This window comes from Hypanus sabinus, chromosome 3, assembly GCF_030144855.1.
Source record: "Hypanus sabinus isolate sHypSab1 chromosome 3, sHypSab1.hap1, whole genome shotgun sequence".
Taxonomy (NCBI): domain Eukaryota; kingdom Metazoa; phylum Chordata; class Chondrichthyes; order Myliobatiformes; family Dasyatidae; genus Hypanus; species Hypanus sabinus.
Genome location: NC_082708.1, coordinates 49,487,750 through 49,512,675, shown reverse-complemented (window position 1 = coordinate 49,512,675; position 24,926 = coordinate 49,487,750). Strand labels below are relative to the sequence as shown.

The window sequence follows — 24,926 nt, the reverse complement described above, 5'->3', positions numbered from 1 at the left end:
TGGGAGCGAAGCAATAAGGCAAAGAGAGATGTTCTGGGCATGATGTCCTGTCTCTGAAAACTGCTTCATGAAAGGAAACTTAAGAAAGGGCAGTCAAATATCGATGCCTACATGAAGAAGAAGCCAGAGTTAGAGGAGGACCCACAGCCTGGTCCCTCCTCTAGGGTGTAACCAACACCCACTTTCCTCCGCTGCTGCTGTGATGGGTTACTGCCCCACTGACGTACAAGTTAGGCCTATTTGCCTGTTTGTTACTCCACGAATTACTGTGTATACATAAAATAATATATATCTTGGCTAATTTACATAGCGCTCCACCTCTGAGGAATGTATCCTCAGCATTAAGCAGGGTCTGAGTATATTTACATGTTGGGAGAAAAAAACTAAATAAAATATGAAAAGGATCTAATGCTTTCCAGGTGTATATGATGAATAAGCTCTTCTCAGGTATCCAACCAAGTCCAGGTATTGATAATAACTGGTTATTATAACCGGATAATAATCTTCATGTGGAAACCTGATTGGATGAGGACTAACCAATCACGAGGGATAGACTATAAATGCCACCGGACTAGACATGCCCAGACATCATCCCTGATAAAGATGGCAGAGTTTGTCATCGAAATGTCAGTTATTAATCAATACCTGTACCTAGCTGGAAGCCCAAGAAGAGTTTTACAAAAAAACATGATGATGGAATACTGAAACAAAAACAGAAAATGCTGCAAGCAGTCAATAGGTCAGGCAGCATCTGAAAAAAGAGAAACAGAGTTAACATTTCAGCTTCCTGACCCTCCATCAGAGCAGTCTAACAATAGGTCTTGAACCTAAAATAAAAGACGTTACTATATGTATGTTTATTTTTTAATTAAAAGAAACTTTAAACTGCATAATTCTTACATATTTTAACAAAAAATGTCACTTCATTAGATCATGTGGGAGGAACGTTGCTTCATTACACATTTTTTGGTGCACTTCAGTTCAGTGCTCCATTTCTAGGATGAGATTGGTTTAGTTAATGGAGACACTATAAAAATAGTTGAGGCTGGAAGGGAGTGTGTACAGAGTAACTGGAATGGAGGCCAAGGATCCCAAAAGCTGTCGAGAGCGAGCTCAAGGACTCTTAAGAGTAGCCAAGTTGGAGCCAGTGGCTCTGGAAGTAGGTTGGATGATGCAGCCTACTGCTGTGCCTGAAATTGTTGGAGCTACAATTACACAATGCTGCAATTTCAGTAGGACCTTAATAACCAAATATTTAAATTATTTCTCCTTCCTTACACTCACTAAATTTGAACCGTTAATTGCAAAAGTCAGTAACCTAAGCAGAAGAAGAATCATAAAATAGTTACCATGCTGAAATACAGCCACATGTGTTTGTTTTAAACTTTTGAAACATACATTTTGTGTTTGTGTGCAATAGGCGCTTTTGCAGCTGACTGGTTGAATTGGCAGAACCTGCTTTATTCTCTCTACGAAGCAATTATCAGTGAAATGAGCCACATAGGAAGCAGAGGGAAGTACTCAGCAGGAGTGCGTCATGTTGCTGTCAAGGAGAATCTTGTCAATCTGGCTGCTGACATCTGTCATCAGGTATGGGAAAATAAATCTGGATAGTGTGAATGACACTTCCTCAGGTAAATACATTTTTGTTAAGGAGTAAGACATCAATTTGATAAAGGCTTCAAAAATTCTTTGTTATAAGTGGACTATATTTGTTCGTAGCACATTATGTTCAAAATGTTTAAGGATACACTGAAAGAAATAAATAACATTTTTGTCTGTTTTCTTTCTTTGATTTGCTTTCAGTTGTTTGATCGTGACTTAAAAGTGTTTGTGTCATCAGTAACAAACATAGATACTGTGCAAAGCCCCTCCCATCAAGGGTCACTGAGCAAACGAAGACGTATTGAGCTGGGATGGGAAGTGATACGAGATACTTTGCAAAAATCAGAGAATGATTTTGATATGATACCTTGGTATGTTTATTAATAAAACTAGGAATATGATAAATATTTTAATATTAATTTCCATGTTGAATGACATTAAATCCACAATAGTTTTCACTTCTCTTTCTCATCCAGGTCTAAGGGCTGTCTCACCTACATTAGTAGATCATATCACCTGATACTAAACTTCATTTTCTCTTCCTTATGGTATATATTGTTAATTTGAACAAAGCTGTCTAAATTAGATTGGAAATATTTTATTCAGTATGTTGAAATTTGAGATAGAGTTAAAGATTTTGTTATATTCTAACTTACAAATAAATAAATAAACTATGCACCTCTGTAGTAGTGCTACTGTACATGCAAAATCTATATTTCTTTATGTCTTGTTTGCCTTTCAATTTTAAAAACATTTTCCAAACCAATTCATCTTTTCTCTTTCCCTTTTGTTGCAATTGTTTAATATTTTCTTGGTTCCTTCAGATTATCATAGCCGGGGGTGTAGTGGGGATAAGCTCTTACTACCTATTAAATGTTCCCAATGGTATGCATTTAAATAGCTTCTGAAAACCAAGTCCAAATCTTGACCACCTTTAATTAGTAAGCCCGGCAGAACCTTTCCTACTGACAAGAGAAGGGGCAAGTGCAGGTTACTGGTGCCTTAAAACCAGTCGCTTCATGCAGAAGGGACTCATCAGCTGTGGTTGGTAGCTCATCTAGGAGAAGGAAAACTCTGATCTCAAACCTCAGCTGCCTTGTGGCTATACCCACTCACGGGGAGTAAACCCTAAGGAAAAATCCAGAGCTGGATTCCTTAAGGTAGTCCTATGTTCAGTTCAATGCTGAGTGCAACTCCTGCAACACCACTGGTGCCAAACTGTATCAGTCTCTGTCACTCCTTTGCATTCATTAGCATGGAGATGGGGAGCCTGCTGCATGGGCAATAACTTGTCTCCATATCGTGCTGCCCTGGCTTGCATGGGTGCAACATTTATGATTGGCCCTGATCAGTGGAAGGTCTTCTAGTATTTTCCTAGAAAGTACCTATAATGTCAATAAAGGAAAAACGAACAGTTATGTAATACATACTGAGGCCCAGCACTGATCATTTTTGTGTTTGATTGAATATCCTGTTTTTTGACTTTGTCAGTGCTTCTTATCACACAGTGGTTCCAACAGGAATAGACAAGGAGAAGAGAACTGGTGGAGAAGAGTTCAAAAATTATGTACTATGTCATCTTTATACTGAAAATGGCCATAGCATTTTTTCCTTATTGAACCACTCTTGAGTTACCCTTGCCAAAATAAAAATACCATTAGTGGTTTCTATTTGTATTTGTTAATGTAGACTTGATTTTTTTTAAAGATAATTTTCTTTTAAATTTTGAACTTTTAAAATTCTAAAACTTGGATTTTCAAATTGGAAATCTTACCCCAGAGCTTACGGATAGGACCTCTATTGGGTACACAGGATCAATAATGTTCTGGCATATTTAATGAGCAGTGGATAATTTAAGCAAATAGAAGTGTTGTAGTAAGTAATGCAGCATGTTATCTCTCAACCCCAAAGCAATTTGAACGTTACAGCCCTGCTCCTTGCTCTTTCATTTGCCTTTGTCTTGTGGTGGTAGGGCAAATAGGATGCTTGCCGTGTTTTCCCAAAGTATATCTGGCTCCTGTGCAGTTTTTGTCAGGTATGGGTAACTCCTGGAATGCCGGGCTTCACCGGTGAGCAGCTGTCCACAGTAATTTGACTGTCCCCCAGTTGTTTGATTATGAATCAGAACTTATGTCATGAAAGTTGTTGCTTTGCGGCAGCAATACATTGCAATACAAAATCATGGTTAAAACTATAAATTACATTAAGAAATATATATTAAAATTAAATTAAATAAATAGTACAAAAAGAGAGCCAAAAAAGGTAGTGTAGATGTGTTCATTGTCCATTCAGGAATCTGATGGATGGGAAAAAGCTGTTCCTAAGACAGTGAGTGTGTGTCTTCAGGTTTTGGTACCTCCTCCTCATTAGTAACAATGTGAAGAGGGCATGTCCTGGGTGATGGGACGGATGTCGCCTTTTGAATACTGTATGTCCTCAATGCTGGGGTGCAACTTTCTGCAGCTTTTCCTAATCCTTTGTAGAGGCTCCTCCATACTAGATGGTGATGTAACCAGTTAGAATACTCTCCGCAGTAAATCTGTAGAAATTTGCAAGTCTTCGGTGACATATCAGGTCTCCTCAAAACTAATAAACTATTGGAATAGTAGGATAATAATTAGGGCTTGTTAGTGTTTATCTTAAATAGAATAAATCTTATAATGAAAAGAAAGTTTAAAAATACACTCTTGGTGCAAGTTGATGTTACAATTTTAATTTTTAAAAATTAGGTTGTTGAATATAATTACTATTGGTCGCAAAGCATGTGCAACTTCAACTTCAGAAGCAGGCAGCACATGATAAGAGTTATTTAGGAATTCCTGTTCTAAAGAATATTAAGAGTATTATGAATGACAGTGAACCTCTCCATGTTTTTCCTTAGGTTACAGATTACCACTGTTCTAGTTGCAAAATATCCATCGAGCTTGCCCAACTGTGAGCTTGTTCCTCTTTTGACCACTTTGCATCAGATCCTTTCTCAACAAAAACGTAGAGAGAGAATTCCTTATGTTCTTTGTTGCCTCCGTGAGGTTGCTGTCTGCCAGAGATTGAAATCAGCACTTAGTACTGCACAGAAGTTAGACCTACAGAAACTGTGGGCCAAAATCTGGGCCATCTCACTTCGGAGCATCAGCTCACATCAGACTGAGGCTGAAAGCTTCCAGCTGCTGGAGGCAATTCTTGAAGGGAACCTAACCAATCCAGACATTGATTTTTGGAAAATCTTTTCAGGATCCACATGTAAACCATCCAGGTGAGTTAAATATCAGTGAAGTTTCAGTGTGGTAATCAATTATTTCATCATTCTTTGTTGAATTTCTTGTATTGTTTTTAGTTCTCTGACAATTTTAACATTTCAGTTTTTCCTTTCTCATATGTTATGAGAACATTACACTTCCAAGCTGTTAATCAGTCTAAATGTTAGAATGTAGCAGTTCTGCCTCAATAAGTTACATTGCCTAGAAGTGAATTACACGTTTAGTCTTGTATTTAATCACTAGCCTCAGCTGAGTTGGGGTTACTGCCAAGAAAGCAGCAAGTGTTAGCATTTACATCTCCAAGGAAAATTAGTTTATTCCTTCATCTCTTCCAAAGACTTCTTGTAGCAATAGGTTAGCAGACCATCATGACTAACGTTTCTTGTCTTTGTTTGTTTTCATTGGTACATTTTATTTGAATGCTTTTGGTTTAATTTCTAAAACCAACTTGTAATTGACAATATTTTAGTCAATCTGAAAAGAGTACATCAATCATGTCAACTGACTTTAAATATGTGAAATCTCCTGCAAAATAACTTTCAGCTATGAACAGAAGAGGTGGAAGGTGAACCAAGAGATGGTTCAACGAGGAAGGGTTGAGTGAATTGATGCGTTAGTATGGCCTGATGATTGTTGGGAGTTAAGCTGTGTCACTTTTATATGGGTTGGGATTCTGAATGGTGAAATATTCATCATAAGGTAAAGGAACTTCATTCAAGCAAATTAAAAGGAGTTGAAACTCACCTAATGGATAACTTGTTTTCTGCTTGTACATGAATAAAGACTGCAATATCATTAGTTTAAAACTCATGTAAGAGTAAAACATTGAAAAACTATTGGAAGGATTCCTTATAAAGATATGCAGTTATTTAATTTTACTTTTAGATAGTGACTTGTTACTTTTATTTACCTGTGTAATCTAAGTAATTGCTTGGAAATAAAGTGAAAGAAAATAAATCATAATGTATGTATAATCAGATTATTTGTGGTAAACTATAATAATTGGCATAGTTTCAGTTGATATCTTTTCCTTATTTCTTGCATTTGAACAAATTAATATGATTAGTGCTGATTAAGTAGATGTTTGGTGGAGTAATATAGGGATATTTTTCTCATGGCCCAGGCATGGGACTCTTTATAAACAGTTTTTATTTCCTCTCTAGCTCTGCGGTTAAGTGCCTTTGTCAAGCATTGGCAAGATGCACACTACCAGAACGAATTGATGGTATTGTTGAAAATTATCCAATGTCCGTGAGTGATAGGCCGCTGAGTCTTAGAGAAGCAGTAATGCAATGGTTATTGGCATATCAAGCAGAGGAAATTGCTGAAGAAAATGCAGAGATTCCATCTATTGTCTGCAGGTTAGTGTGCTAGATTTGGAAATTAAAGCTGCAGGGTTTTTTCTGTTAATTATTCTATAATTAGGCACTGAATTTTACAGCCTTAGTTTAAGAAATGAAAATAGAACAGAACAACGTAAGATTGTTTATCAGGGTTAATATCACCGACATAGGACATGAAATTTATTGACTTTGTGACAGTAGTACAATGCAATACATAATAATAGAGAAAAAACTGTGAATTTTAGTGTGTCTGTGTATGTGTGTATGTATAGTTATATTAAATAAGCAGTGCAAATCTAGATATAAACAAGTAATGAGTTAGTGTTCATGAGTTCAATGTCCATTCAGAAATCAGATGGCAGATGGGAAGAATCGTTCCTGAATCATTGAGTGTGTGCCTTCACACTTCTGCACCTCCTTCCTGATGGTAGCAATGAGAACAGGGCATGGCTTGGGGGGTTCCTTAATAGTGAATGCTACCTTTTTGAGGCATTGCTCCTTGAAGATGTTTTGGATACTATGGAGTCTAGTGCTCATGATGGAGCTGACTAAGTTTTTCAATTCTCTGCAACTTGCTTCAATCCTGTGCAGTAGCCCCCCCACCCCCACCACCCCCTTACCAGACAGTGATGCGGCCAATTAGAATGCTCTCACGGTACCTCTGTAGGCACTTTCGAGTGTCTTGATGATTATTTGCTAGGAATGGAATGAATTTCATCTACTTTACTAGTTTGATGTAGTAGTACTTCAATGATGAAGAGAGTAAAGGATAGAGAATGTTCCTTTTCTTAATAGTATCATTTGAGCACCAATCAAATGAAATGATTCTTACACTCCTTCATAGAACACTATAGCACAGAAAACAGACCATTCGGCCCTTCTAGTCTGCGCCGAAACTTTATTCTGCTAGTCCCATTAACCTGTAGCCAGTCCGTAACCCTCCAGACCTCTCCCATCCATGTATCTATCCAATTTATTCTTAAAAACTAAGTGAGCCCGCATTTACCATGTCAGATGGCAGCTCTTTCCACACTCCCACCATTCTATAAGTGAAGAAGTTCCCCCTAATGTTTCCCCCTAAACCTTTTCCCTTTCACCCTAAAGCCATGTCCTCTTGTATTTATCTCTCCTAATCTAAGTGGAAAGAGCCTACTTACATTTACTCTGTCAATACCACTCATAGTTTTGTGAACCTCTATCAAATCCCCCCCCTCATTCTTCTATTCTCCAAGGAATAAAGTCCTAACCTGTTCAATCTTTCCCTGTAACTCAACTCCTGAAGAGCCGGCAACATCCTAGTAAATCTTCTCTGCACTCTTTCAATCTTACTAATATCCTTCCTATAGTTAGGTGACCAGAACTGCACATAATTCATTGGCTGCAAAAGTTCTTTTTTCACTCTGTCAAGTGATGTGGGCTTTGCACAACTGAGCCAACATTTAATTGTCCATTCTTAACTGCCCTTTGGAAGTCTGAGGTAAAAATCTTTTGATTATAATTTTTATCACTTTGAAGATCAGAAAATATCACCCTAACATTACTGACTTGTAGTTGGGAATTTATTTTTCTGTTTCACTCTGACTGATGAGTTAATAAAATAATTTAGGTTATTGGGTTTTTTTTTGCTTATTGATGCTAAGTATTGAGTTTGTTGTGCATTTTTTTTGAAATAGAGATTTTCCAAATCAACTGGTCTCTCAAATATTGGTTGTTTTGACACTGAAGGACTGCAAATCAGGAATGGACTTCTTCCAGTCAACTTCTAAAAAGAGGTATTTATTTGATCAATGAATATCAATTTAATAGGCATAATTTACAACCAGGATTTCCTTAAATCTCATGTTCCAAATTACTATTGGAGTTCAGAACAATTTGAAGCATTGTGGCCATTTTTCATTGAAGTGCAAGTTTCTTGAAGCCATATAAACAAAATTGATCTTAAAATTGTTTCATGCTACAAGTTACTCTTGATTTCACAAAATCCTTTGCCATAGTTACATTATACCATATGACTACAAGGGATGGAGAAATTTGAAAAAAATGGTTAGATAGAAGCTGTGAATAGAAAATCAGAATTGTAAATTTGATATTGTAATTAATAATAGAATTAAACTTGCACAGAAACAGAGACTGCAGATGCTGGAATCTGGAGCAGCACACAAGATGCTGCAGAAACATGAAGTATATTAACACATTGGCTGTCCATTTTCCTCCATAGATGTTGCTTGACCCTTTGAGTTTCTTAGCATCTTGTGGCTTATCAGATCAGAAGTGTTTATAATGATAGCACAAATTATCTTGAACATTCTTTTACTTGAAATACTTTTACTTTCTTTATATGAAGAAAACAATCTTCTGTAGAACATCGGATGAAATTGATACATCCAGTCTGTTAACCTTTCAAGAAGGCTACTCACCAGTATGTCCTACACTAGTGGTCACCAACCCGTTGATTGCGATCGACTAGTCGATCTTTGAGACTTTCCCAGTTGATCCTGAAAAAAAGAAATACACAAATACTGTTGAGAGATTGTTTCTGGGTTGCGGAGTTTTAGTTCCATTCTTTCTGTTCAGTGCGCATGCGTGTAGCTCTCCTGCACTACACAGTGTAATTCGCTGGTCCCCAACCACTGGGCCGAGAGGAAACGATATGAGTCAGCTGCACTTTTCCTCATTCCCTGTCAGTCCACTGTTGAACTTGAACCCATGCGAGGTCATCAGGCAACTAAACGCAGTGATACCCTCGTGCCAGGGATCATCGGTTGGCCTCGGGTGGCTGGCAGGAAGTGCAGTCGCTATTGGCCTGGAGCACTGCCTCTGAACCTGCTTAGCACACCAAATGTTCATGGGGAACCCGGTGCTAAAATATTTGCAGATGACCTAATTCGGACTCAGTGTTTCGTAAGTATCAGAGCAGCTACCGCGCTGCGTCTACTGAAACAAACATTTGTCAGGCGATAGATCCTACAAGGGGGGGCGGGCGGGCCCGCTCCCTGTTACACTCCTTGCTCGGTCGGCCGCGCTCTCCAGACTGCGACTGCTGCAGCCCCGGTACAGGTACCTCCGTCCTTAAACTTGTCCTCTCACCCCGCCGACAACCAGCCACACCTGGCCAAGGTGTCTGGCGGCGGGCAGGCGGGCGGGAGGCTGAGTTCGGGCCCGGAGGATGTCTAATGAGGCAATGTCTCATTTCATTTCATTTTTCAATCTTTTTATTGATTTTCAAATAAAGAATATACAAATCAGAGGAGGAGTTTAGCAAACAGATAATATAAAAGACATATAAACAGCAATAATAAAAATAGGAAGTATATAATGTCAAAATCAAATAGGTAAAATATTACGCTGTTATATATACAATGGTCAAAAAAAACTACAACTCCTCATAGCAATCATAAAAAAAAGATAGGGAATTTTATTGATAATGGAAAAAAAAACCCCACTAGCTAAATTGAAACAAAAAAAAAGAAAGAAAATGTCTCAAAGCTGCTTCTGTACCCTGAGTCCAAGCACCCAGCACTTAAAGACAAACCTACTGAGTTTTCTCAGTGGAAAAAACATGAGCAAGTGGGACAGAAGCCGAGAGCCGCGAGAACTAGAACAGATTGGACATAAGGAACCTGCTTCGAGCATTGCTGTATTCCAGTCATGTTTAACACCCCCCCCCCCGCCCCCGTTGGCCGGTCCGCAAGAATATTATCAATATTAAACTGGTCCGCGGTGCAAAAAAAAAAGGGTGGGTACCCCCGGTGTTTATGTATTTCTACTTCTGGGTTGCGAGGTTTTACTTCTGGTCTTTTCTGCCCTGGTGCGTATGCGTATAACTAATTGATGTGGGGTCGATCTTGCCTTTTACTAAGGCTGGGGTAGGGGATCTTGGGCTTAAAAATGTTAGTGACCACTATCCTACACTTTTTAAACATTAGCAGTAAATGCTGAACTCGTATGACTCCGAACTGTTTTTATCCACTATTACTTCTAGAGTTGTAGTCACTTTGTTAAGTAATGGACCAGTAGACCCTGTCTCATTCATCCTTGTCTGATTTCCAGCAAATGTGTTATGTGAAGCAATCAAGTAAGAAGAGTATCTGGCTAAGCCACGATTCTCCTTGTTCACTATTGAGCCCTAAGGCACATGTGTGATGACTACATTGATGGAATACCAGAGATAGGCATAATCACAGTGTAACGGAGCATTTTTATGGCAGAAGGGGAAGAATTTGGGGGAAATCTGGCTTCTCATGCACAAATAAAACTCTTTAATAGAAAAAAACTCAAATCCAGGAATTAGAATTCTTGTTTTAAATCACTAAGCATCAATGCAAGTTTATGAATGACTGAAGTAATGATACAAGAAGGAAGACACAAGTGTCTTCTGTACTTTGAAAGAAAGCTCTGCTGGCTCACACAGTTGTACCAGCATGTTTTAAACATGTTTTAACAACTTTGGTATAATCATTACATATTTAATAATCGGCATTAATATTATATGCTCTTTAAGTGCACCAGCTGAAGAATCTCTAAATGAAGATAGCACAGTCTTCTCAGAAACAGAAAGCCTTTTCCTGCAAACAACATTTGATGAACTTCCAACTTGCAGTAGTACTATGGCTTGGATTAGGGAAAAAGAGCCTGTGACATCAAAAATAAGTTGCAAACGACCTTTGAGAGAAAAACTGGAGGAATATTTATTGGCATTGGTGGAATGTTTGCATTCTACTCAGGTAAGTGCATGCAAAGATGCACAAATAGTATAGAGGTTGTATTCCTTCACAAGACTTCAAGTACCTATTGCAAAGAGGCTCTATGATAAGTAAACAATGAGCTTGTATCTGTATATTTTTGCAGTAGTCTCAGAACTTTAGTCAGTGAAATAGTTTTTGAAATGCCATTATAACTGGAAAAATTTGTCAAGAAGTTTGTGCCTAGCCTTGTATCTGCGTTAGAATTGAGATAAACCAGCAGATAATCTGTTGGGGGTGATGTTGATTGACAGTTAAACAATGATGACGATATTGTCTATTCTTCAGAGAGTCTTATTGGCTCCTTTCCTCCTCTTTGAGAAAACAGACAGAGCTTCAAATTAAGATCTGTACATAAAAAGTATAATTTTGTCTCCAGTTCCTTGGAGTTGGACATGTTCCCTTATCCATTTGATGCAAACATGCAAATACTACCACTGACCAAGAATACATGTCTTTTTGTTATGTATTGGTGAGTGTAGTTGTTTCCCATCCAAATGAAATGTCAAATAATTTATTTTCTCTTTTGATTTGGTAAACATCGTGTGGTCTCAGCAACTTAACATGGACCTTTACTTCCAAGTGACACAGAGAGTGTTAATTTTACAGCAGAGATTAACAAATATAAAACATCTGCTTCTGATAAAAAGATATATACCAGATACAGTTTTATTATAGAATAAACTCTAGTATAAAACTTCATTTAGAAAATTCTTATGTAAAACCACAACTAAATTATTGTCGTGTAGGAAAACTACAAAATACTATTATTACACTTAAAATGAAGTGTTAAAAAGGATTTTTAAATAGTTGTTTGACGGTGAATTGTAGCAACAGTGAATGGACCCTATTGAGTATTTAAACTAAATCTAGACAGTGTTTTCTTATTGCATATATATCCCAAGTAGTAATTCTCATCAAGTGTGCAGAGTGCTTGTTACTTTAGACTGCAGTAAAAATCTGCATACAACTGACAATGCCAATATTCTGTTCACAATTTTCAGGTGCTTCCACCAGAATGCAAAGTTCGCTGTGCAGACATTATTATTGGAGTGCTCCGATGTTACTGTGATATTGGTGTTACCAGTGAGGATAATGCATGTGCATTGGCCCTATTTCAGAAGGCAAAGGTAAATAATTAGATGCTAAATGGCATGCTAAAGAGCCAGTTACTTAAATCTGATAACTAAAATTCAGACTCTCCTGTAAATAATATTGGGGAATGTTTATGATCAGCTTTCCATTGTTAGACCTTCTGTAAGAAAAGTATATTAAATTACTGTATCAGAATGAACTATGTGGTTGACTTGGTACAGTGACATAAGTACTCTTAGCTGTAGGATTTGGATTTGAGTAGGTGCTTACCAACTGCCAAAGATTGGCTTGTGTATGAAGTGGTTCACTCTTGTACACTAACATTATAAATGTTCAGGATCCCATTGAGACTAAATAATGCAATGCTCACTAATGAGCGAGGTTAGACATCTGAAATTTTATTTGCCAACCCTATTACACCTTGTAAATATATTTTTAAAAAGCAAAACTAAATGATTTTTATGTCCCATTTTTATTGATCTTGGAGATGAAAATATAGCCATGGAGATATTTCTGACAAAGTTCAGTATGTTTCATTTATGTTACCTACCTTGAGTTATTGCTACTACTTTTTTTCTCACAGTTACTTCAGTTGAATTAAAGCTTAGTAACTCAAGAATGAGCTAGAAAATGGAATGATATAGAAGTTATCCTACAGTAAGTTGTTAATTTAGTTGAAGCTGATTAAGGATGGTCAACTAGTGTAGGACTACATTGTTTATTCCTTATTAATATATTTAAGCCAATGTGTGTTATTCACATTGTGCATAACTGATGGTCTACACATTCAAAATGCTGGTGGAACACAGCAGGCCAGGCAGCATCTATAGGAAGAAGTACCGTTGACGTTTCGGGCCAAGACCCTTCGTCAGGACTAACTGAAAGGAAAGATAGTAAGAGATTTGAAAGTAGGAGTGGGAAGGGGAAATCCGAAGTGATAGGAGAAGACAGGAGGGAGTGGGGTGAAGCTAAGAGCTGGAAAGGTGATAGGCAAAAGGGAAACAGAGCTGGAGAAGGGAAAGGATCATGGGACGGGAGGCCTAGGGAGAAAGAAAGGGGGAGGGGAGCACCAAAGGGAGATTGAGAACAGGCAAGGAGTGATGGGCAGAGAGAGAAAAAAAAAAGGGGAGAAGGGGGGGGAATAAATAAATAAGGGATGGGGTAAGAAGGGGAGGAGAGGAATTAACGGAAGTTAGAGAAATCAAGGTTCATGCCATCAGGTTGGAGGCTACCCAGACGGAATATAAGGTGTTGTTCCTCCAACCTGATTGTGGCCTCATCTTGACAGTAGAGGAGGCCATGGATAGGCATATCAGAATGGGAATGGGACGTGGAATTAAAATGTACGGCCACTGGGAGATTCTGCTTTCTCTGCTGGACAGAGCATAGGTGTGGAGCGATGGAGGATGAGTGGTGACCTGATAGATGTGTATAATATGATGAGAGGCATTGATGATGTAGATAGTCAGTGGCTTTTTCCCAGGGCTGGAATGGCTAGCACAAGAAGGCACAGTTTTAAGGTGCTTGGAAGTAGGTACAGAGGAGATGTCAGGGGTAAATTTTTTACGCAGAGTGGTGAGTGCATGGAATGGGCTGCTGACAACAATGGTGGAGGCGGATACGACAGGGTCTTTTAAGAGGCTCCTGGACAGGTACATGAAGTTTTAAAAAATAGAGGTCTATGGGTAACCTTAGGTAATTTCTAAGGTAAGGAAATGGTCGGCACAGCTTTGTGGGCCGAAGGGCCTGTATTGTGCTGTAGGTTTTCTATGTTTCTATTTTTCTAATGGTACTGATCAGTTTGGTGATTGGTAATAACAGAATCAGCAGTCAAAAAGACATCTGGCCTGGAATGTGGACTCCTTGATGTGACTTCCTAATGTAGCTTGACAGTATGAATCAAGTTAGCCCCACCTCCAGTCCATTTTATAACATTTGAAGAAATGTGTATGTAAGAGACACATACACATATCATGACATGAATTCTTTTTTTTAATATCAAAGAATTTAATTAAGTTAATTACACATCACCTTCCCTTAATGTCTATTCTTTCCTTTGTTAATTTCTGTCTTTCTTAAATGAAGGTTTTACTGGTCTTTTGAATGGATCTAATCAATGCCCACCATTAAAGTTCAACCACCTTTCCTATAATTATACTACTATCTCTGTCTTTCTTTAAATAAAGGTCAAGTATTAGATGTCCTCCAATTATATTGCACAATGCTGAAGCCAGGGATGATTGTAAAATTGTGGTCAGTCTCCCTACAGTTTCCTTTCTTCTTGTATTTGCTTGATGAGAGCTTTACTCTGTTTATCTCATAGAGTTTCACACGTGTTTATGTTTGTCTTAAATACGACACTGGCATCATCAATCAGTTTTCTGAAGAAGATGGCAAAAAATTTAAATAAAAAAATCTCTGCATCCATACGTAGTTTATCTTTATGGTCCTTAACAGCCCTGCAACTTTCCTCACTAACCCTATTACTCTTTATTTGCATATTTTTCTTAAGCCCGCCCACCTGCCCCACCTCCATTGTTCTGACAGAGATTTAACTTCAAATAGCTATTTCCACTCTACTTTTGCTTTAGCATTATTCCACATTTATATCCGTCCTTTTGCAGATACTAAATCAACTATGCTAGTATTACTATAACAAAAATTCTGTTTCACTGATAATTCTATCACATGCCCAGCTTCATTTCTTAAAACAAAGTCCTTTCTCTATTTGGCTCACTATATACCAGCTAAAGAAATTCTTAGAAAATATTCAAGGATTATGCTGGGTATTTCTGATTGCTGTTTTGTAACAGCCAGAAGGTTCTGGGTTTGGTAACTTGGAATCCAGCCAAATCTTTTATTTTTTTTTGGTTCAGGTTCTAGCAGGAATGCTTAGGCTAGACAAAAACTAGTCTTTACTCATTTGGGCAAAATTATTAGTGCACAAAGGTCTGGCTAAGCATACTGCACATGGGATTTACAGCTGGTGCAACAGAATTCAATAAATTCAATCCCAGCATGTATTTTTGATGCAAATTTTTTGTTTACATATGCAAATTGTGGTATAAATTGAGATAACATTTTGCTCTCTTTTTTAGTCCTTAATGCTGGATGCTGGTGAGCACATTTCTACCAGCAGAAATGATCTTAATGAAGAGATAAAACTCAGCTCTGTGAAAACGCTGGTTAATGTATGCACAAAATGTCTACACTCTCATGTTAAGGTATTCTGCTCTGCTCAGTTGATTGTCTACAAATGTATTATGCTAATATATTCAGCCTCATTAAAACATCACAGCCACATATAGGCTAATTAAGGGCTAATTGTACTTCACTAGTTAATGAATCAGAAGTCCTAGGCTGAAGTCTCACCTTAAGATTCAAGTGAACAAATTGAAAAGTTGTAGTGATGTACTACATACATACAGAGCCAGTGACGACGACACACAGTCGGTAAGTCGTTCCGAGACTAGTTTATTCAAACTTCGCGGCACTGGCATTTAATCCCTAGTGCCCACCCTCTCCGGGAAATGGCATCAGAGGTGTATTACCAAAGTCTCTCCCTGCGCGCTGGCTATTTGTGAGCCAGTTCGCCTGCGCAGAAAGTGGGTCGCCACATAACACCCCCCACCCCAGAACCGCGATACACACCCCACTGTCCACAGTCTGGATCAGCCTCTGTTTGGGAGGTCTGCCTCTGTGCCGTGGTGCCTGAACCTCAACCAGCTGTGCCAGGTCCACATGGGCTGGTTTGAGTCGGTCCACCGTGAAAATCTCCACTTTCCCTCCAATGTCCAGAATGTATGTGGACCCGTTGTTGTTGATCACCTTGAATGGCCCCTCGTACAGCTGCTGTAGCGGTGCCCGGTGTCCGCCCCTTCGTACAAACACAAATCTGCAGGTCTTTGGGTACATGGGTCAGGGTTCATCCATGCTGTGAAGTCGGTACGGGGGCCAGGTGGCCGAGCCTTTCGTGTAGTCTGTCCAGGACTGCTGCAGGTTCTTCCTCTTACCCTCTTGGGACTTGTATGAACTCTCCTGGGACGGCCAGGGATGCGCCGTACACCAACTCGGCCAACAAGGCATGCAGATCCTCTTTGGGCGCTGTGTGAATTCCAAGCAGGACCCAGGGAAGTTCGTCCACCCAGTTAGGTCCTCTCAGGCGGGCCATGAGAGCTGACTTCAAGTGACAGTGGAAGCGTTCCACTATTCCGTTCGACTGTGGGTGGTAGGCAGTTGTGTGGTGTAGCTGCGTTCCCAACAGGCTGGCCACAGCCGACCACAGGCTGGAGGTGAACTGGGCGCCTCTGTCGGAGGTAATGTGGGCTGGTACCCCGAAGCGTGCTACCCAGGTTGCAATCCGTGCTCGGGCGCAGGAATCGGCAGATGTGTCGGTGAGCGGGACCGCCTCTGGCCACCTCGTGAACTGGTCTACCATAGTTAGGAGGTACCGCGCTCCTCGGGACACTGGTAGGGGGCCCACGATATCCACATGAATGTGGTCGAACCTCCGGTGGGTGGGTTTGAACTGCTGCGGGGCTTTAGTATGTTGCTGCACCTTGGCTGTTTGGCACTGCGCGCACGTTCTGGCCCATTCACTGACCTGCTTGCGAAGTCCGTGCCACGCGAACTTGCTGGAGACCAGCCGGACGGTTGTCCTGATAGATGGGTGCACCAAACCGTGTATGGAGTCGAAAACTCACCGCCTCCAGGCTGCTGGGACGATGGGGTGAGGTTGGCCGGTAGCCACGTCGCACAGAAGGGTCCTCTCATCTGGGCCTATGAGAAAGTCCCGCAGCTGCAAACCCGAGACTGCAGTCCTGTGGCTGGGCGTCTTGTCATCTGCCTGCTGCGCCTCCGCCAGTGCTGCATAGTCCACCCCCAGGGACATGGCCTGGACAGCTGGTCTGGAGAGTGCGTCCGCCACAATGTTATCCTTTCCCAAGACATGCTGGATGTCCGTTGTGTACTCGGAGATGTAGGACAAATGTCGCTGCTGGCGAGCCGACCAGGGGTCGGACACTTTCGTGAACGTGAAGGTCAACGGTTTGTGGTCTGTGATCGCGGTGAACGGCCTGCCTTCTAAGAAGTACCTGAAATGTCAGATTGCCAGATACAGTGCCAACAGCTCCCGGTCGAAAGCACTGTACTTGAGTTCGGGTGGTCGTAGGTGCTTGCTGAAGAACGCCAGGGGTTGCCAGCACCCCTCGATGAGTTGCTCCAGCACCCCACTGACTGCTGTGTTGGATGCGTCCACTGTGAGGGCAGTCGGAACGTCCGTTCTGGGTTTCACCAGCATTGCGGCATCTGCCAAGGCTTGCTTGGCTTTAACGAAAGCGGCCACGGCCTCCTCATCCCAAGTAACGTCCTTGCCTTTACCCGACATCAGGGTGTACAAAGGGCGCATGATACGAGCTGCTGAGGGGAGGGAACGGTGGTAGTAGTTCACCATACCAACCAACTCCTGCAGGCCTTTGATCGTGTTGGGCCGGGCAAAGTGGCGGATCGCATCTACCTTGGCAGGCAGAGGTGTTGCCCCGTCTTTGGTAATCCTATGGCCCAGGAAGTTGATGGTATCGAGACCGAACTGGCATTTGGCCGGGTTGATCGTGAGGCCGAAGTCACTCAGGCGGGAGTAGAGCTGGCGGAGGTGGGACAGATGCTCCTGACGACTACTGCTGGCTATAAGGATGTTGTCCAAACAGATGAACGCAAAGTCCAGGTCGCTTCCCACCGCATCCATTAGCCGCTGAAACATCTGTGCAGCATTCTTCAGGCCGATCGGCATTCGGAGGAACTCGAACAGGCTGAACAGGGTAATGAATGCTGTTTTGGGGATGTCCTCAGGGTGCACTGGGATTTGATGGTATCCCTGGACGAGGTCTACTTTGGAAAAGATTCTTGCCCCGTGCAGGTTTGCTGCTAAGTACTGTATGTGCGGCATGGTGTAGCGGTCTGGAGTTGTAGCCTCGTTCAGTCTGCAGTAGTCATCACATGCTCTCCAACCCCTGGCTGCTTTGGGCACCATGTGCACGGGGGAGGCCCATGGGCTGTCGGACCTCCGTACGATCCCCAATTCCTCCATCCTCTTGAACTCCTCCTTCGCCAGGTGGAGCTTTTCCAGGGGGAGCCTTCGTGCGTGGGCGTGGAGGGGTGGTCCCTGGGTCGGGATGTGGTGCTGTACCCTGTGTCTGGGCATGGCTGCTGTGAACTGCGGTGCCAGAATCAATGGAAAGTCCGCCAGGATTCTGGTGAATTTGTTGTCCGACAGTGTGATGGAGTCCAGGTGTGGGGCCAGCAACTTGGCTTCACCCAGGGAGAACGTCTGGAAGGTCTCAGCACGTACCAGTCTTTTCCCTTGCAAGTCGACCAGCAGGCTGTGAGCTCGCAAGAGGTCTGCCCCCAGGAGTGGTTGGGCCACGGCGGCCAGTGTGAAGTCCCATGTGAACCGGCTGGCGCCAAACGGCAGCTGCACTGTGCAGGTGCCGTAGGTCCATATCACGCTGCCGTTTGCAGCCCTCAGGGTGGGTCCTGGCTTCCTGTTGCGGGTGTTGTACCCCGTCAGGGGCAAGACGCTGATTTCCACTCCAGTGTCGACTAAGAAGCGGCGTCCCAACTTTGTCCCAGACGTACAAGAGGCTGTCCTGGTGGTCAGCCGCCATAGTCATTAGCGGCAACTGGCCCTGGCCTTTGCAGGGCGGGTGGCAACAGCGGGCTTCTGTGTCCCACCGCTGGTGGTAGAAACACCACTGTTCACTGTCCTCCTCACTCCTGCCTTTGTGTTGTGTGCGCCCCCCCTGCCAGGCCTGATCTGGTCTGCTGTTGGGCGTGTGGCCACGGACGCCATGCTCTCCTAATTGGCTTTCCACAGCACGTCTGCCCAGGCCGCCACCTTCCAGGGGTCGCTGAAATCTGCGTCGGCCAGCAGCAGATGTATGTCCTCGGGCAGTTGCTCTAGGAACGCTTGCTCGAACATGAGGCAGGGCTTGTGTCCGTCAGCCAGGGCCAGCATCTCGTTCATCAATGCCGACAGTAGTCTGTCTCCCAGACTGTCCAGGTGAAGTAGGCGGGCACCCTGCTCGCCATGAGAGACCAAAGGTCCCAATGAGCAGCGCTTGAATGCTTCATATTTGCCTTCTTCTGGGGGCAACTGTATGAAATCCGCAACCTGGGCAGCCATCTCCTGGTCAAGGGTGCTCACCACGTGGTAGTAATGCGTGGGATCAGAGGATATCTGCCGAATCTGGAACTGGGCTTCTGCTCGGCTAAACCACACGCGTGGTCGCAGCATCCAGAAAGTCGGCAGTTGTAGCGAAACTGCGTGAACAGATGAAGAGACGGTCATCTTTGGTCCAATTCCCATTTGGACCATCGGGGTAACCAATTTTGCGATGTACTACATACATACAGAGCTGGAGACAACGACACACAGTCGATAAGTCGTTTCGAGACTAGTTTATTCAAACTTTGTGGCACTGGCATTTAATCCCTAGTGCCCGCCCTCTCTGGGCGGAAATGACATCAGAGGTGCATTACCAAAGTCTCTCCCCGCGCGCTGGCTATTTGTGAGCCGGTTCGCCTGCGCAGAAAGTGGGTCACCACAAAGTGCCACCCCTTGTGAAAAGTTACTAAGTTCTGTATATGTGTACATATGCTTCAGTTTGATATAAAATATTACATTTCATTACAAACAAAAGAGCAAGATACTCTTGGAATTCTTGCTACTGTTCTTTCCTCAGTTAGAAATAAGTTTACTGATTAATTGGTTCTGTTGCTGTCAATGAGATCTTATTGTGACAGTCGGTTTTGCTTAATATATGAGAGTCACTCCATTCTAAGCAAATTAATTTTTGGTGAAGGACTTGGAGTATGTCTGAAATGCACATTGAGTGCTTTATTAATGCTACTTCTCACTTTCGTTGTTATGCACGGTTTCATTTATTCCTAGCATTTTGATTTACAATGATCACTTCAGGCATTTTAAAGCTGAAAATTTTCATGTGAATGTTCTAATTTGGCCATGTTTTTAGTTTTAACATGCATTCTGTCTTTGGGAGTGATCTTACAATGTTATTGTCCATCTTAAAATGTTTCCAAAATGGGCTATAAAAATTCTATCTCTAAAGTGAACGTTTCTTAAATCATTTTAGCAGCACTGGCCAAGAAAAAGCTCATCTGTTCTCTTCCTTCAACTATTCCCAGCAAGATTTATGAATGACCTTGTGCAAGTTTGCAAACAACTGGTAAGAAATTAACTGAAAGTTCTTGAGGGTGAAAGACAAATTTTTTGAGAGCCTCGCTGCTTGTATAAGAACAATGCAATTTTGTAAATATAAACACAAAAGATTCTACAGATGCTGGAAATCCAGAAAAACACACAAAATGCTGGGAGGAACTCAGTAGGTCAGGCAGCATAAGTAGATGACACTTTGGGCCAAGACCCTTGATCTGGACCCAGGATCTTATGTAAATACAACAGATTCTGTTGATGGAATTTTACAGGAAAACACACAGAGTGCTGGGATGAACTCAGCTACTCAGGTAGCACCTATGGAGAGGAATGAGCAGTCGATATTTTGACTGCTGAGACCCTTAATCTGTTATTGTAAACAGCATTGCACATATCATTAGTGTCTTTTCTTTCTTTTTCAATCTTTTTATTGAGTTTCATATATACATATAAAAAAACATAACAAAATAATGAGTAAATTATGTATACAATAGACTTGAAGTCGCATTAATAATAAGATAACAATATCCTATTAAACAACAACAGAAGAAATTACCTTAATCAATCAAGTCCATATGATTATATATGAAAAAAAACAAAAATAACCGTTAAAAGAAGAAAAAATTTGAAAATATGTGAAAAAAATATATATTAAGAAAAAAAACACTAAACTAAACTAACATGGGCAATAATAATAGTTTACAAGTATATGATAGTGTCAAAAAACTCCAGAACTCCATACCTGAACATGAATAAGCAGAAAGAAGGTCTGGAAAAGGCCAAATTAATTCATATGAAAATGTCGAATGAACGGTCTCCAAGTTTCTTCAAATTTAATTGATGAGTCAAAAATAGTGCTTCTAATTTTTTCCAGGCTCAGATAAGAAATAGTTTGAGAAAACCACTGGAACGTGGTAGGAGGATTTACTTCTTTCCAGTTTTGTAATATAGACCTTCTGGCCATTAATGTTACAAAAGCAATCATTCGTCTGATTGAAGGGGAAAACTGATTACCATCTTCATTTGGTATGCCAAAAATTGCAGTAATAAAATGAGGTTGTAAATCTATATTCCAAATTGAGGAAATGGTAGTAAATATGTCCTTCCAATAGTTATGTAAATCATTAGTGTCAGATGGTTTTCATTCCTTTCATATTCTTTCATGAACATTTTTTTAAAATTCATAATCAGTTACAATTATCCCATTTAGCCCATTGTATCTATAGTTATATTTTGACAGAAGTTGAAATCTTCTATCACGTGATCAGTTAGATGAGGGACTTCAAGTAGATTTGAAGCACAGAGTTAGAATTATTTTCATTGTCATTCATAACAAAATAAAGTGGGGAACCAATTTCTGGACTTATGGTGGCTGATGAAAGACATAACCAAGGATGAGTTCATTTCTCCTCTTCCATTTATTACTAAGGAATTACGTGGCTACTTCTGGTAATTTCTAATATTAGCTGGTAAAATAGCAATTTAATAAGGAGCTCTTTAACAAAAATGTAAACAGTGGAACGACTTGTTTATCACCAACTGACATAAGAAAAGATTAGTTTATGTTTCATATAAAGATGCTTCAACACAAAGATGTTGCTTCTGCAGGTGTCCCTGTTAACTGCATCGGCCATGTTTTCCTCCAGTATGATTCATCTTATCCTAGGGTTGGAAAAAAATAATTTCAGCTTAATTTTTCACAGCTTTCGTAGATTGCACTGCAGTGGGCAGTGACTTAAAAACATCTAGTTGTGCATAGTGTTTCTATTTCGTGTGCAACCATAACTATAAAGACATCATGTCTACTGTGTCATGATATTAATTTAAATAAAATAATCCTGAGGAAAGAGCATCCATTCTTACCAATTCCACTTCCTAAGAAGTTTGCCACTATTAATAGTTTGCAGTAAAAGTGTTAAAGTTGGTAGTAGCATCTACTTATTGCTTGCTAACCCTTAGCTTTCAGTGTAAACAATGATGTATTCACTCTAGGCAACTCACACTGGAAAATCAAGTGATGTTTGTGAAGCAAAGGATGATTTTCAGGATGATTTCATGGAAGTAGAGGGACATGGATTGGGAGACCTCTTTGATGTCAATATTAACCAAACGCCTGAAGGAGGGGATTATACTGAAAACAATGACTCATCTGTTGGAGCAGGTATGTTATTTTCTGGATTCGAAATTAAATAATAGTCAGTTAGCTTTCCAGTGGCTCATTTTAAATAAATATACCAGAACTGAACAGACCATGAAGTTGTAAGATTGTGCTTATTTATTTAATCTTGACCAGAGGTGTTTAGTTGCTTTCTGCGTTCCTGGATTAATAAGAGAAAGCTTGAGTTCATAAAAACATAAAGTACCTTTCCCTTAAAGGAAGTATGTGGAGGCATTGGAAAGTGTACGGAAGAAGTCTACCACGTTAGAGCCTGCATTAGACAGCATGTTTTACGGCGCAAGGTAGTTAACATTAGGGAATTAGATTGTTTTCTGTGTAGCAGCAGTGGCTGAGGGGAGAAGTTAATAAAATTATGAGAGGTATAAATAACCAGCATCTTGTTCCCAGGGTTGAATATCTGGTAGTGGAAGGCATGCATTGAAGGTGATGGGGGAAAGTTCAAAGAAGAGGTGCAAGACATGTCTTTTACACAGAATGGTGGGTGCCTGGACTAAGCTGCCAAGAGTGGTGGTGAAGGCAGGTGTGATAGAGGTGTTTAAGGGGCTCTTCATTGCAGAGAATGGAGGAATATGGGCAGGAAGAAGGGATTAGTTTATTATGCTTTATTAGCTTAATTAGCAGCAGAACATCGTGGCCTAAAGGCCTCTATCCAAGCTTTACTGTTCTGCTTCCCACTGAGAAGTATGGTCCTTCAACCAATGAAGTCTGTGCTGACCATGATGCCAAATTAAACTAGTCCCAGCTGCTTGCATGCAGTTGCTATCCCTCTATTTCTTGCCTGTTTAAGTGTCTGTAAATGCCTCTTAAATGTTGCTCATATCTGCTTCTGCCACCTCCTCTGGCTGTGCATTCCGGACACCTAAAAAAACTGAAGCTAGTTGTATACAATTATGAATGATCTGGTAATATGTAACGGTAATATTTGCCTAATAAATTATGCTTTCCTTATTATACTGGTCTGGTCTTCTTTATAGACCCAGAAGTAGTAAAGCAATTTGGGGTGGTGAAAGAGAGTAACTGTGGAACTTTTTGCCTCAAGAATTTGTCTAATCCAGAGGCTCAGTAAATACACTTGATAAAGAAACAAGATATGGGGAGCTTTTGATACTACAGTTCTAAAGTAAATAAAAATGAATGTATTAAAGGAAAAAAACTATTTGAACTTGAAAATGACTAGTTTGAGACAGTTATTTTGATACATTAATATATGTGATGCATTAATTTTACTTCTTTGCCAGTTCATTAAATAATTGAAGTAGAGCAATTATGCTGCACTTTTATCATTGAATTTCAATTCTCTTTCAGGGGCAAAGAGCATTTTATCTGAAGATAATTTGACAAAGCACGATTTTCTCCTCCTCGACATTCTCCAATTCCTCTGCTGTTGCACAGCAGCAGGACAGATACATACACTTTCATTTAGGTCTAGTGACGTTAGAAGAAAACTATTATCATTAATTCAGGACATCGACGATAACATTTCGAAACCTCCCTACTTGCATATGGTGGGTGAAGAAATATAATGTTTGGTTTTGTACTTCTTATGTAGAAATGCATTTTTTGCTCAGTCTCTTGAGACATTTTAACCCATAAGTGCAACTCCACCTCCATATTTTTTTTTTAAATAGGGCGAAGTTTAAATTTACTGCTTACTCTGGAAAATGTTGTCTTATTGGGAATTTGGGTCAAACCCTACCCACTCACAGGAATTTTCTATGATTGGACACAAATTTTTAAAAATGCTATATAATGTATAGCAATCGAGACCAGCATTGTGCTAACAATCACCATAACCTGAAATGTTGAAAGATTGAACAGATTTTGCTCTGGTCACAAATAACAGTACCATTCACCCTGTGATATGAAGGGAGACTGAAGCACGTGCTCCATTTGATATCATTGTGTGGCATTGGTCAGTGGGAGTTCATTTCTATCATTTTGATGGCAAATTTTAGTTACCTTCACTGATGCGCAGTTTAAACATTGAACACTCATTCTGTTAAACAAACTTAGTACAAAATCAGTGCCCTTCAAATAACGTTCCTCAGGCTTCTGTAATACAATCACACTTTGGCTTTATTTTGTTGTCATTGAATTCCAAAATTTTTCTGTTTGTTTTGTGTTTTTCACCATGGGGAAGTGTTCAACAGATCCTATAAGGAAGTATGCACGGGTGGGTATAAATTGTGCCCAATAAACTGGACTTATCCTGAAATTTGAATAGAAAAACCAAATATTTTACTTACAACAACATTAAATAAATATTAACAGCAGTGATTTAAGTTCAAGAAATGATTGATGTTCCTAAGGATTCAGGATGCTCTTGCAAATTACTGTTCTTTTTAACCATTGGAATTTTTGTTATGCATATTTTTTACAGTTCGGGCCATTTTTACTGATAGGAGAAGAATTTATTTGAACCTGTTCTTTCTTCCTTTCATGTTCCAATAAGCACATGAATTTTGATGCCTGCAT

At 40.5% G+C, this 24,926-nt stretch overlaps 1 protein-coding gene across 10 annotated transcripts in view; it reads left to right on the top strand.

Annotated features, from left to right (window-relative positions):
- The window catches only part of atm (ATM serine/threonine kinase), a 179,380-nt gene that overhangs the window by 24,696 nt on the left and 129,758 nt on the right, over positions 1–24,926 (top strand). For 9 of the 10 annotated variants that reach the window (XM_059964267.1, XM_059964266.1, XM_059964268.1 and 6 more), the window contains 11 exons: positions 1,421–1,590; positions 1,807–1,976; positions 4,487–4,858; positions 6,026–6,223; positions 7,879–7,977; positions 10,707–10,929; positions 11,952–12,077; positions 15,141–15,266; positions 20,193–20,285; positions 22,265–22,433; positions 23,757–23,956. In XM_059964267.1, coding sequence (XP_059820250.1) covers positions 1,421–1,590; positions 1,807–1,976; positions 4,487–4,858; positions 6,026–6,223; positions 7,879–7,977; positions 10,707–10,929; positions 11,952–12,077; positions 15,141–15,266; positions 20,193–20,285; positions 22,265–22,433; positions 23,757–23,956 — 1,946 coding nt within the window. The remainder of the gene's footprint in view (positions 1–1,420; positions 1,591–1,806; positions 1,977–4,486; positions 4,859–6,025; positions 6,224–7,878; positions 7,978–10,706; positions 10,930–11,951; positions 12,078–15,140; positions 15,267–20,192; positions 20,286–22,264; positions 22,434–23,756; positions 23,957–24,926) is intronic. The other variant, XM_059964269.1, reaches the window with a different exon arrangement.